We start from the raw sequence: 15,038 nt of genomic DNA, 5'->3' as shown, positions 1-15,038 counted from the left end.
GGATTTATTCCGGGTGCTCCGGTTTTCTCCCACAGTCCAAAGACGTGCAGGTTAGGTGGATTGACCATGCTAAATTGCCCTTAGTATCCAAAAAGTTTAGGAGGGGTTATTGGGTTAGGGGGACACGGTGCAAGTGAGGGCTTAAGTGAGTCGGTGCCGACTCGATGGGCCGAATGGCCTCCTTCTGCACTGTATGTTCTATGTTATCTATTGCGGACACGGCTCCAGAGCAATGTTGTAATATCCTATTAAGAAATTAATGGTCATTGTCTGGAGGAATTGGAAGGTAGATCATTGACAAAATTGATATGTGCAAAGTGTTCACTTAATGTTATCGATTTTTCTTTTGTAGTAACTCAAGCAGGGATGGCACAAGGATATAATATGTGTCCTGACCCAGGGGTTCCTGAATGGGGTAAAAGAACAGGTTCGGATTTCAGGTAAGAAACTCCTGGATTGCAGTCAGCAGGTTCTGTGCATGCATGAAATATTTGACCTGAACGGTTATTTCAGAACTCTTTTTAAGATTGATTTCAATGCAGAATCTGTTCACTTCATTCAAGACAGAGAGAATGCAATGACAGACAGAGAATTAAAGTGTGAAATATGGCAGATTGAATTTGGAAAGACTGCTCCATTTTATTTCCAACATGTATTATATTTGATGAAAGTGTTTGCACTGCAAGTATATCACCTCTGATGGTCTGAATCACTGACTGTTCTTTGTATCTCTAAAGATGCACTCAGATCATAATCACATTGACGTGGCAGGAAAGGTACAGGGCCAAATGCCTCAAAGTTAACATTTAATAATTAATAAAGAATTTCATGTTCAACTTTCTTGTTTAAACTGCATTAAAACTATGCAGATTTTGCTGTTGCATTAACACAAATACTGCTAGAAAACCATCACTGATCAAGTGTGATTTTCTGGTGAGTGAAAGAATATCAGAATGTGAGAAGACCTCAATTATCATCAAAGACTTCTAGTGTCCAGTAGCAGAGTATTATTGGCAGATATATGGGAACAGGGCATTGCCCTATCCTTCTACAGTAGAAATAAGACATTCAAAGAGGAACTTCAAGGGGAAAAATAACTCCAACCAAGAAGGAAAAAGATTATATTGGCCCAAAAATTGTTGTAAGAGGCCAACCAACACAAACAACCGTCAATTACATTTGTCCATGTCATGTCGGTGATATTTTGCCCTGAAAGTCGGTGGAAGTATGACATTAAAAGAGTACAGCACTCTCAATAAGGCATGTGGAATCTGTATGAACGGGATAAGCAATTCCGCACCAGCTTAACTAACCATTCTAAAATTAACTACTCCAAAATATTGAATATAAAATATAAAGTAAGTTCAATATAAAATAAGGTACAGAAAAGAAAACTATGGAGAGCAAATGTAGGACTGGATTGAGAGAGAGGAAAAAGATAGGAAGAAAATGTAAAATACCATTCTACTTTACAGCTGAAGAACCTTCACGCTATTCTTAAATAGAGAGCGGTACAGGAGATGCCATTTTCAAGATCCTGCAGAGCATCCCCCTTTCCTCCACCAGAAGTTGCTGTGGCATTTGATCAAAAATACCAATGAGTGCTATCGGCCACTTTGACAACAAAATTTGGGCTAGCACAATTCTTTTCTGATAGATTTTTGAAAATTCTCGCAAAATCCTAAAAAGATGATCCAATATGAATAACTTGAGAAATATCACCAACCATTCAAATTATCAGTTCCGGAAACAAAAAAATACTGGGGTGAATTCTCCAAAGGTTGGGGCTCCACTCATTGCTGGTTCCTCTTTTGGCTGTTATCGAGGTGTTGTCATAACCATCTGCGTGCTTAGCTAGTCTGGCACCTGTAATGAAAGTAGATAAACCTGCTCTTCAAAAAGAGAGAGGACAATTTAGAAAGAATCAAGAGAATCTTGCTCGAGCTCTTGGGAACCTATAGTTCTGCATAATTTACAACAGTGGTTGTTTTGACATCTTCTGTCATTTTGAGGAGATTCAGGGCTGCATGGGCATCTCAGCTCAAGGGAGAAAAAAAATTATAATGGATGACATACATCAAACCGGAGATTTGTTTGCCGCCATACCTTAGTGGCGACTGGACATCAAATTCCCCCAGGCCAATGAAGTGGTGTCTGCTTTTCATAGCCAGAATTGTCTCAACCATGGTTCTCTCAATAGAACCAGAACACTGGCTCCCATGTCTGAATTTCAAATTGGTGGTATAGGCATTAACCAAGATGTCTGCATTCCAGAACGAAAATATAGGATTTTTTACAACACCCAAAAAGCATCGCTGTCTGTGCTCTTGATGTGCTGTCTCAACCTTCTGTGCATTTTTGATGTTTTGGATTTACACAGCTTCCCAGATAGCAGCAGTGTCAGGATACCAGCCTGCCCAAAGCACATGCAGCTGGGGGCCTCCAATAACAAGTGCCATTCCATCTGGTCCCCGTTTGTGGGGACCAGTACCAAACGGCGCTTGTCCGTGGTCCCCGAGGCAAAGAATCCTAAAGCCTGAGGTATCTTGGAATCTGTACATTAGTGTGAGGCTTACTGCCTCGCTCTACTATGTAGATTTGCCAAAAAGATTGCGTTGAATCTCTCGAGGGGTTGCAGGCCAGGTAGATCCTGTGAATGGGGTCTCTCAGCTTTCAACAGCCGCACTGCACCACGGCGAGCTGCTTTTCAGGCGCTGCGTGGCCGGAGGATCACGCCCCTATTTCTGTACTGTTTCACTAACTGGACAATGGGGTTTATTTTGTACCACAGTCTGCTTTCTTCCCTTAACTTGGATCTGAACTGCAAACTGATTCAGATTGCCTGACAATCTGGATGGCTTTCTCAAGGATTAGATCTGCCTTCACTCGAAACATGTCTGTCATGCCTACAACCAGCCTTTCCCTGATTCGATAAGTTTTCAGGTCACTGTAATCACAGCCTTCAGCCATTCTGTACAGCTCATCCATGAAGGGAGTTGACAGGTTCTCCGGGAAGCTGCTGGTGACATTTATTAAATTTATTTTTTTGAAGAATTGTGTTACTTTTTTCTATTCAGTTGTGGGATTAGATGTCATTGGCTAGGCCAACATAACTGCCCTTGAGAAGCTGATGGTGAAGCTGCCTTCTTGAACTGCTGAGATCCATGTGACATAAGTACATCTATAGTGCTGTTAGGGAAGGAGTACCTCTGAGGTTAAAAGAAGTGTTGAATGATGTTAAAAATTCATCAAATTTTACAGATAATTTGTGTGGTGGCACAGTAGCACAGCGGTTTGCACTGTTGCTTCACAGCGCCAGGGTCCCAGGTTCGATTCCCGGCTTGGGTCACTGTCTGTGTGGAGTCTGCACATTCCCCCTGTGTCTGTGTGGGTTTCCTCCGGGTGCTCCGGTTTCCTCCCACAAGTCCAGAAATACGTGCTGTTAGGTAATTTGCGTATTCTGAATTCTCCTCCTGTGTACCCGAACAGGTCCGGAATGTGGCGACCTGGGACTTTTCACAGTAACTTCATTGCAGTGTTAATGTAAGCCTACTTGTGACAAAGATTATTATTATTGTTTCCTTGTCTAGCTATTATATTATCATCTGTCAGGCCTGCTGAATAAAGCTGTACATTAACTTGTTCAGCTTCTATCTTTTTATCCAGACCTGGCATGATCATGGATGTAAGAAATCTCGTTCTCTAGCGTCCTCAATTTTGTGGTTGATCTGGAAAAGTGGATTCCTGGTCAAAATTTTTAACTTGCAGGTTCAGCTTCAAGAGGGTTTCTGAAAATGCAAGACTGTGCTGTAGTGATATGTATATGTAGAGATATATAAAGGGTTAATGACTACATAAATAGTGTAAGACAACCACTAGATGGCAGCACTAGATTCATGTATAAATATGTGAACTCAAAGGATCTTGGGTCTCTACGAACCAGGAGTGACTAGACAGCAGAGTGTTAGAGAGATAGATAATAGCATGGTTAGCACATGTAGTTCAATAGTCAAGACTTTATTCTGAATTACTTAATCACTAGTTCTAGTTCTGCAAGAGTGAACAAATTCAACATTAATCAATTTGTTATTCATTAAATCTATTTTACTTTGAGTTGAAGATTGGTGGTTTCTTGCGAATCAGACCATCAGACCATTCTGGAAATATAAATCAAAGAGTAACGACATATTACCACAGAGTAATAGAACATGGCACCAGGTCATTGGCTTCAGTAAACTAGCAAGCATAATCTAGAAAGTTCAGAAAGAAGGAAGAATCTAATCAGCTATTCGACTTGAGAAGCATTTTTGGGGCCCTGAAGCTTGAACTGTTATGGGGACCCCTTCGCAACCAGCAACGAGGTCTGGGTAACCACTGTTATCTTCTTCGATGGGGTTGTTCCACGACAGATCACCACAAATTTTTTTAAAAAGTAACCACTACATCTCAGATTTTGATTAAAATTGCTGTACTGGATTATCTCACATGTCAAAGTCACTGGTGTGAATAAAGATTTCCTATGCCTTATAGTTTTCGAGTTATGGGGGGATGAAAATTAGGGAAATGTTATATACATGCATGATGCATCATAGAATGATGAAATAAAACATAGAAAAGACCACAGTCAATATAATCTTTTATTTTAGACACCTATGAGAATACATACTACTCTCTTTTCTGTTTTTTCCAGCAATGTATTCACGTACAGTTTTGTCATATGAGAGCTTCCTTGCAATGTCATTTTCTAGAGACAATATGCATAAAGAATTTAAGCGCTCTTCAGTCATGGTAGACCGAAATTTGTTCTTTAGAAAGGATAGCTTTGAAAAATTCCTTTCTGCTTCACAGCCCGTGATAGGTATTGTCAAGTACAGCTTAAGCGCAGTTGTAATATTGGGGAACACTTCAATTAGGTGTTGCTCACAAATAAGCTGAAGAACTTCTGCGCATTGCATTTTAGATGGCGTGTTTTCTTCTGTGGTCTGGGATTTCCTAAGGTGCAAATGTGCTTTGAACTGATAACACTCGTTTACTAATTTGTGGTCAATATCATCTTTGTAATACAATATTATAAGTTTAATACTGTCCTCATCAATTTTAGAATTGTTCACCAATTCTGAGAGGAACTTGAACCTTTTCGCAATCTGCTCATATGGGTCAATCCTCTTGCGAAACTGGATTATCAAGCAGTCATAGAGTTGATATGGAACTTCTATCCTAAATTTGTCAGCTCCTCTCAAAGAAGCAATACCACTTGTTCCATCTGAAAATGTCCTTGTAACAATGCGTTTGGAAGCATCAGAATAACTTGAGGTGATATCTTCACACAAACCTTTTGCTTCTGATTCGTAGTGTGCAATCCTATCGGCTGAATTTTCTCTGAGTTCTTTAACAAACAAAAGTAAAGATGAGAGCAGAAGATACCTTCAAATACATCAAAAACAGGAGTTTGGAGTTTCTTACTTGTTTTGTTGAAACGCTCCAGCACTTCTTCCCAAACGACTGTTAAAATAGCATATTCCAGCTTTACCAACTTGTGGTATAAATTCTTTGCATCTCGTTTACATTCAGGCTTCTCTTCTGAGTCTTCAAAAATATGTTTGAGAGTTTGTAAAATACCCATATATCCATTTTTAATTGCCCGGACTGCTTCCTAGAGTGCAGACCATCTAGTTACACTTAAGCTCTTCAGAGAAGAATGTAGATTGCCCTGTGTGTTTAGAATCCCCCATCTTCGTGGGGATCCAGAAAAGAAAACATACAGCTCCTGCAAAATGCCAAAATAGTCAACAACTTCAGGTACAGTAGACACTGCCTTTCCTCCAACAAGGTTAAGTGAATGGGCTGCACATGGTACATAGTCTGAATACCTGTTAATGTTTTTAAAGAGTGCTTGCAGCCCTCTCTCCGAGCCCTTCATGTGAGATGCATTATCGTAGGACTGACCACGGATATTTTCAAGTGAAAGCTTATGTTCACCCAGGACTTGTTGTATTTTGTTGAACAAGGTCGTGGATGAATGGTTTTCTATCGGTAAAAATCTCTCACAGGGTTTTCCATTATAGCAGTATCGAACCACAATTACCAGCTGGTCAACATGTGTCAGGTCAGGCGTAGAGTCAACAATAATAGAGTAGTATTTGGTGTCTAGGTTGTTGATTTGATTCACAATTTCATCTTGCACATGTTTCCCCATGATTTCTATCAATTCTTCACACATGGGTTTGGATAGGTAAGTAGCATTTACTTTTTCATTTTTACATTTCTCGAGATGTTCATGTAAAAATGGGTCGAACTCTGCAATAAGTTCAATGGCCCCCATGAAGTTTCCATTATTTGGTGAGCCCCACTTCTCTTCATGACCTCTAAATGCCAAACCTCTTTCACTTAAAAACTTTCTAACAGCTACAACTCTTTTCAGTACTTCAGTGCTTCTCATCTGTTCTTCAAGTTGCTGATCCACCGTATTTTTATTTGACTTTCTTGCTAGACTAAGTTAGGCAAGACTAGGCCATCAAAACTCATAGGCTAAGGTAATGTAACACAATTTTACCATTAATTGAACACTTTTCATAATAAACACCTGTAATTTAACACAAATTCACCCTTTTATTACTTTTTCATAAATACTTGTAATATAGGGCGTCATTCTCCGCCGGCGGGAGTCTCCGTTTTGACGGCGCCCGGGGGTTTCCTGACAGCGTGGGGCTGCCCCACAAGGGGAAACCCCATTGACCGGCCGGTGTTACGGAGACTCCCGCCGGCCGGTCGGGGTAGAAATGTGGCGGGGCAGGTAGGAGAATTTCGCCCATAGTGTTAGCCTAGGCTATGCGGTCGTAGCCTACCTTCCGTTCACCTCTTCATAAAAACAATAGGCTTAGGCTAATCAAAACTATTTCACTTTTATTATTTACCTTACTTTTCCAAATATAATATTTATTTTTGAGTAGGGGTAATTAGAATATTGTATCCTTATGAACACTTTATTGAAAAAAATTCTTGTTCAGATCGCTATCACGAGTGCTATCACGTTGAAAATTCACGTTAGCATTGTGATTGCCTTTTCAACGGCTCCCCTTTTTTGTTACGACACGTCATCTACTGTTTGTATTTCTGTCAAATGTTAATAGTGTTTTAAATTATTTATAATTATTTTATATTAAATATATTTAGAATGAAACATCCTTAATTTGAATGATTTTCATTTACGGCTCGCCTACATGATACTTTAATAACCTTTTAATTTTTATTTTAACTATTATTTTGTATTGAATTACACTATATTATTAATATTATTTTTTTTTAAAAAACCTTCTCATACAGTAGACCCCAAATTTTTAAGCAATGTGGACTAAAGTTGCTTCTGGGGCCCCTCCGGGATTAGGGACCCTGAAGCTTAAGCTTCATTAGCTTCATAGTAGATTCGCCCTGCCTGCAAAGGTGACAGTTTGTGTGAAGTGCTATAGGGTGCCCTGAGGTAAACAGAAAATAAAGACCAGCCTTTAAAACTAAGGCATGTTCTGGGCTTCCAGTGGCTCTTCTTTTGGAACAAAGTAGCATCTTGCCTCAGGTGGAGAGTTTCATGTGGAAACTTGTGATAAAATATTGACTCTGAACAGCCTTCAGAAATCCAGTCAGAACGAAGTTGCCACAGAAAGTTTCTGACTTTTGGCCTTTAAATTCCTTTGTAGAATAATTCCTTTGTGGGAAGCATGGTAGCACAGTGGTTAGCACGGTTGCTTCACAGCTCCAGGGACCCAGGATCGATTCCCGGCTTGGGTCACTGTCTGTGCGGAGTCTGCACGTTCTCCCCGTATGTGCGTGGGTTTCCTCCGGGTGCTCCGGTTTCCTCCCATAGTCCAAAGATGTGCAGGTTAGGTGGATTTGCCTTGCTAAATTATCCTTGGTGTCCAAACAGAAAAGTTTGGTGGGGTTATTGGGTTATGGGGATAGGGTGGATGTGTGGGCTTGGGAAGGGTGCCCTTTTCAGGGGCCGGTGCAGACTCAATGGGCCGAATGGCCTCCTTCTGCACTGTAAATTCTATGATAAATATAATGTCCTTGATCTATAATTCCAGACATTCCATAATATTGTCCAACAATAATGGATGTGGTGACTTTAGTGAAATTTGTTCCAGCTGTATGTAACTACGATGCATTCAATTAAAAATGTTAACATCAGTCCATTTGTCTTATTTTCAAGAAAGGAGCAAAGTTGCATGCACATTCTTTGATGTAAACAAAACATGCATGTTTTGACACTGATCTACGATCGTTTTGTTTAAATACATTAGGTATGCAAATTTCACAACAATGGAGTGAGTTTTCTGTTTACCTGAAAGTCCTGCTCACTGCCAGAGCTGAAAGCAGGAGCCTGGACCCAGGACAGCATATTACCAATGTCTAAGAAAGTCTGGCAGTAGGTCAGCATCAGCAGACCAGCCCTGGCAATTGGGGGAGAGGGAGAGGCAGCTGCTCGTAGGGCTCATGGTGCACCAGCAGTGCAGGGGGTAGCCATTGCCATAGGTGGGTGCCTCCATCAGCCGCCACCCCATGGCCTGCTGGCAAGACACCAGGGTTAATCTGGCAATCTCTCCACACAATGCTGGGCCCTCCAGTGGAACCAGGAAGGGCCCTTAAGTGACTACTTAAGTGGCTCACTTGGCACAGCCAAAACACTAGAGTTGCTGCCTTGCTCCCTCCCGATGCCAAGTCCCAACATATTACCAGCCCTCCTGCCTCCTAGCATGCTCCTAATGCATTGGGAAAGTTCAGTCCTGTGTTACTGTACTGCCCATTGTTTGGAGAGAATTTTTCCTTCATGGTTCCTCAAGCTGCGTTGCATATGTTCTGGGGTATGGGAGAGCTTTTTCTAATGTTGTATTCTCCAAAATGTAAATTAGAAATGAAGTGGGCAAGGGCTAAGTTTCTTGCTTCTAAGGAGATTCAATTTCCAGAATCCTGTGCTATGCAACCAGCAGGCTTTAAAATTGTTTGGCCTCATGTACTCCAAAGTTAAAGAACACAATTGAGTGGCCACGCTGTGCCTGAAAAGCCAAGGTGCCCAGGTGACACTACCGGCTAGCAGGAGCACTGTTAGGATCCAGGTTGGCACTGCTAAGGTGCCAAGCTGGCATTTTGAGCTGTGGCGAAAGGGGATAGGGGTGGGGGTGCCCTTTACAGGTGTTGACGGGGGAAGGGGGGGGGGGGGGCTGCAACCCCTCATTGTGAGTTGGGGTTTGGGAGGGTGGGGGGGATATCGAGGGTCACCTCGGGGGCCCAGAGATCAGGCACCATTTAAAATTGGGAAACACGCAGCTAAACGCGCTTTGGCACTTTGTTGCCATTTCGTTACATCGCGCACATAATGAGATCTCATTTTCTGATTTTCCCCGCCTCCCACCAGTGATGTAATGAGGTTGCCACCCAGGAACGTCAGGAACCTCATTTCAATACATTTAAACATCATTAGTGGGCTTCCCCACCATATCGTCCCCCCACATTAGGAACCGACCTCTCACCGATGTAACATCACGCTGGTGAGGTTTCTGACTGTTTTTTTAAAATGTGAAACACGTGAAGGGAACTCACCAGGGGCATATGGGTACATATAGCCCCCCCCCCCCCCCCCCAAAGGATGGGGGGTGGGAAATAAACATGGCCCGACAGTATCCTGACACTGCCCCTGGCATCCTGGCACTATCAGGAAATGCCAGGGGACAGTGCCAGGAACTCGGCATTCTCAGCGTTGCCGGCTTTTTCCACGCCCCTTCCCCCCCCCCCCCCAAAACAAAACAAAACACACCCCTCCCTCCGGACAGTGTGATGGCATGAGCTATGCCTCAGATTTTAATTTATATCATGTGCTGGTAAGCTGCACGTCCGTCTTCTCACCTTCGCCAGCACTGCAAAACTGGGAACATTTATGATATTGATGTTTGAGGACACTGGGAAAACTCTCCTGCACTTCTTCAGATAGGACAATGGGACTTTTTACACTTACCTGAAAGGGGAGATGGAGCCGCTCTTAAAAGTCTCAATTGAAAAGTGCCACTTCTTTAGTGCTGGCTTGTATGTTCGATCATGAGCTGAAGTGCTATGGTGAGATTTGAACCTGTAATCTTCTCACTCAGAGACAACAGAACTGCCATGAAGTGAACAATATTGATAGTGGCATTCCTCTTGGAGTTAAATCCTATTTAAAGGGTTTTTCTAACAGTCATACTCTCTGGGCTGATACAGATTCTGCTTCATGACGTGCAATCTAAGGCCATAGTTCCACTGGTCTCAGCTGTGCAATGTAATGTATAGTTGGCAGACCTAAGTCATGTGTTCACATGCCTGCACAGAGCTCTACTCATGTGGTGTTCTTTGAGTTGCTTATTTCAGGATGGTTGGCGTAGTGTTCGCAAAGACCACAAAATAGCTTTAACTTAAACAAAGCTATGGTTTTATTTACATTTAACTGGGATTCGACACGTAGTCCTTAAGAATACACAATTGATCAATAAAATCTAACTACATTCATCTACTGCTAATCTCACTACTGGTATAAACTATAATCTAACCTTAGTTGCACTAACTGCTCTTCTGACCTTCGCTAGCTAACTCCTGCATACTCCCCTCCCCTAAGGTCCAGCATCACTACCTTATATAGTTGTAACTGTAGCTCCCTCTAGTGGCTACACTCGGCACTACAATGCTGATACTCACAGAAGGGTTTTTCCTGATACTCTTTAAAGTATTAAAGGATTGCTTCTGTCTTAACATTATAGGTTCCACACGAATGGCAGCCCTTCTCTAATGCGCATCCAAAATTGCAATAGAATTAGAGAGTTATAGAGTTTTTCATTGTCCACCAACTCCTAAATCACTTTTAGCTTGGGTGCACAGAAAAGAAAAAAGGATGGGTGGACATGTAATCAGCGATAGGACAGTAATATTTTACTAACCGCCAAAAATCTCTCAGAAAATGTTGAAATAAAGTCTCTCTTAGAAGTGTCTGTCAAGAAACAATCTGCAAATGTGTTAACTATTTGGTGATTGAGCTGACTGAATGAAATGAAATGAAAATCACTTATTGTCACAAGTATGCTTCAAATGAAGTTACTGTGAAAAGCCCCTAGTCGCCCTATTCCAGCGCCTGTTCGGGGAGGCTGTTACGGGAATCGAACCGTGCTGCTGGCCTGCCTTGGTCTGCTTTCAAAGCCAGCGATTTAGCCACTTAGACAGCTGACTGCAACACTGTGAAGTATTTTTTTGTTAATAAGGCTGAAAGTTGGGTGTGATTTGCTGCATGCTGTTCTTCTTACACTGTCCAGCAATCAAAGATGCTTAACAGTGCTGTATCTCTCCTCTCGCCAAAGTGCTAATCAGTCCACCTTTTGGAAAATTAAAGAAGTATAGATTTAGATACCCAAAATCCTCATGGCAAAATTTTCAAATAATGAAGTACCTTTATTGTGACAGTATCTGGATTATGCAGAGTAGGGACTTTGGTGGGAGAAATGAACTCCTGATAATAAGGACAAGGGGCAGGAGAGATCCATGAAGCTGTACTTTTCTGATTATCATTTGTTGTATTGTGCAGACTAAAAAATTGTTCCAGTGGTGGTGAACCTAGATAAATTGACTCATTCCTCCTCTAAAATTATGAGCTTCCTTTTGCTCTTGTGGGCCTAATAAGGACAGGCAACAACTGGGTTCAGGTTGGAGACACTGGCTAGTGTCAGTTGATGAACACTGCTCTGTTGTTCTGTCTGAGATCTGAAGAGAGTAATGGGACGAGGTGAGCTATTTGTTCCAAACCTGAAGCAGTTCAGAATGAAAATGGTTACATTACAAAAGGTCATCTGATGGGATTAACTGGGAGCACACGTACTACTGTTGCAACAGAGCTTGGGCACCTTGACGGCAGTGTTGCTTTGCCAGTAATGGTCTCGCTGCACCCCACATCTACCCCTAGAACCGCACCTACACGCCAGCCCTTGTGTAGTATGAAAGCATGCAAAGAGGCTTGAAAATCATATCCATAGAATCCCTTCAGTGCAGAAGGAGGCCATTCGGCCCACTGAGTGGCACCAACCCTCCAAAAGAGCCTGGGCCCACGCCCTGTTACCTAACCTGCCTATCTTTGGATTGTGGGAGGAAACTGAAGACATGCAGACATGGGGAGAACATGCAAACTCCACACAGGCAGTAACCCAAGGCCGGAATCGAAACTGGGTCCTTGGTGCTGTGAGGCAGCAATGCTAACCAATTTGCCACCGTGCCACCATATGCCTATGCAAAGAATGGATGTTACCAATTTTCTCCCTTTCTCTCTTCTCCCATTCACTCACCCACCATAAACAAAACAAAATTGTTGTTGAATATTAAAATATCACCCAGGTAGGGTTAAACTTAAGTGTAATTCTTACTTTTCTTCCCATCGGTTCAAGGCTCACTTTTACCTCAGGAGCTTTTATAGAACTTCAGTACTGGATATTAAAACAAAGCAATTGTAATGTTTTATACTACACTTGTGTCCTTTTGGCAATTGAAATGGGTGGGGTCCCACTTAGGAAGGCGCAATGGTGCACTTTAGTTCTAAGCTAGTTGAAGACATTTGTTGCCTCTTTCCCTGATATGGTATGTTCCTTGCATTGGACAAATGCTGTCTTCTTGCTTAAACAATTAACATCTGTAGCTTTTTCCAGTCTGGTGAAAGGACTTGGAATATGTAACTGTTTGCCTCTCCCCAGATGCTGCCTGACCTGCTGAGCATTTGCAGCATTTTCTGTTTTTATTTCAGATTTCCAACAATCACAGTATTGTACCTTCAAACAGCACCTGGTCTTTGAACTTTCATAAATGTCTGTATAGTTATTTTTGTGCAGAGTCATGGAGCTGAAATCCTGTCACACACCCATAATTAGCCTGCTGGTGTTAATTCCAGTGATTTTCATTGACAGGTTTCTTAAAGTGGCACCCTGAAGTTGCACATGGAGAGAGATCCAGAGATTAATGTGCAAATAATAGGATGTGATTCCCAAATTGAAAAGATGCAGTGAGTTATCATACTGGTCTTTCATCCCTGTTTGAATCCAAACTGAACTCAGCACGAGCTAAAATGACAACTGAACCTTTGCTAAACTACAAATGCTCCTTCAGTTGCAATTTCAGTAGTAATCTCTCAGAAACTGACAAACTGGGGAGCTAGGACTATAAAACAACATCAGGGATCTGAATCTGATAGCTAAGGCTTTTGAACTAAATAAAATGTGAAAAAGTAAGAATCTATTGGATTCTGCTTGAAAACGTTGTGGAAGGAACCCACAGCTGGGCAATGTTGGAAAGCGAAAAATGCCAACCGCTTGCTGCCTGGAGACAATAAAGTAGAGAACCATTGTGAAGGAACCTGAGCCGAATAACTTAGGTAACTGTAGCAGCTGGCAAGACTCCTTCTTATCGGACAAGGAGGTAAACATTTAAACTCCCATCCAACTGGAATTATGGTTAGTGTGGGGGAATATGCTTTACCCAAAATGTCCTGCCAAAATGGTCCCAAATAGGTTCCTTACTGACCAGAAATAGAAGCTACTATCTGAGCAGAAACTGCTTCTTATTTGGAACCAATGTCAGAATGTCAGAACTGGAAAGTATTGACTGCTGGCAAATTGACGGCTGGATTTATTTCCAGTCATGTATATATTGAAGTTTCAAATACAGAAGATGAGATATATGCTTTAAAATTTAGGAAAAAGTGACTCTGAAATCAAGAAAGCAGAGGACTGGATTCTCCTTTTTAGGGAGAAGGTGCGGCAAGATGGACTTCTACCTGACCATCCAACTCTGCTCATGCCTTGCTCCATTTCCCTGGGTGAGGAACGGTTGAATGTGCTGAACAGGATTCCAGTCACCAAGAGCGAGTATAATTTCCAGCCACAAGATCTAGGCATAGACAATTTAAGGATTGGTTCTGCTAAAGTTTTGATGAGTTAGAGGTTTAATTGTTGAACCTTAAAATAAAACCTTGCTACATTATACAAAAAATGTCAGCGTTCAAACATGTACAAGGCTCCAATTTCTGTCTGTGAGACAGGCTGAAGCTGCTTGATGTAGATTAAACTGAATATTGATGATCTTCATCTTTCGATTATGGAGCTGAGTTGGTGATCTGTGGTTTATCCAACCCAGGCTAATAGCAGGCTACTGTCTGAGGGAGGTCTCTGCAAACGTCAATGGGTTTTGACAGTCCAATTCTCATACCGAAGGAGACAAAAGTCCCACTTTAATTAAACTGCGATAAATCACTCAGCATTCACAGTTTTGTCGAGTGACAAGGCTTTGCGGTACACAGTTGGGGCAGGATAGAGGGAATAATATGAACCTCAACTGACTGAAATGTCTCAACATTGTCACTCGGTGCACAGGACAATGGCTCATGCCTCAGTTTTACCATCTGTCATTTTAATGAGAATGTGAGTCAAAGAAAAAGGTTAATCGAAGCCTATCTTTAAATTGGAAGTTATAAATGATTGAACCCTTCCAGCAAATGGTACATTAGGTGAAATCTCATATCAATGTTTTTATACTTTGTGTTCCATAGAATTGACAGTTTCTTTCTCTCCTTTTAGACTTGGGTCCAGTGTGCAGTTCTCATGTGATGATGGCTACGAATTGCAAGGGTCTAAAAGCATCACCTGTATGAAATTGGCTGACTTGTTTGCAGCTTGGAGTGATCACAGACCATTCTGCCGAGGTGAGAAATTACTGACAGTTACTATGCTGCAACAGATGACTAGCTTTCACCTTCACAGTCATTCAGCACCATTATTCTTCCTTATCCCTTCATTTCTGTGACTTGATGTGTCCTTCATGTCAACACATGATTGAAGGAATGGGGATTGAGGGAAAAATTAATCATTTTGAGTAGATGGGTGGCCATAATAGAATAACTGCAGAAGTAATTTTACTTCAGAAGTTGGCAAAAAATTAAAGTTGAGGAAGTATATTGTGTGAACAGCTCCTCATTAGCTGTAATTAAATGTTGTGAC

The 15,038-nt window shown here is 41.7% G+C and overlaps 1 protein-coding gene across 1 annotated transcript in view; it reads left to right on the top strand.

Moving 5' to 3' along the window:
* csmd2 (CUB and Sushi multiple domains 2) overlaps positions 1–15,038 on the top strand; it is a 995,459-nt gene that overhangs the window by 120,419 nt on the left and 860,002 nt on the right. The window contains exons 4-5 of the mRNA XM_072502405.1: positions 353–440; positions 14,619–14,743. Coding sequence (XP_072358506.1) covers positions 353–440; positions 14,619–14,743 — 213 coding nt within the window. The remainder of the gene's footprint in view (positions 1–352; positions 441–14,618; positions 14,744–15,038) is intronic.

This window comes from Scyliorhinus torazame, chromosome 1 (genome assembly GCF_047496885.1).
Source record: "Scyliorhinus torazame isolate Kashiwa2021f chromosome 1, sScyTor2.1, whole genome shotgun sequence".
Classification (NCBI taxonomy): domain Eukaryota; kingdom Metazoa; phylum Chordata; class Chondrichthyes; order Carcharhiniformes; family Scyliorhinidae; genus Scyliorhinus; species Scyliorhinus torazame.
Note: the sequence above shows the minus strand (reverse complement) of the source record. Positions and strands in the feature narration are given on the sequence as shown.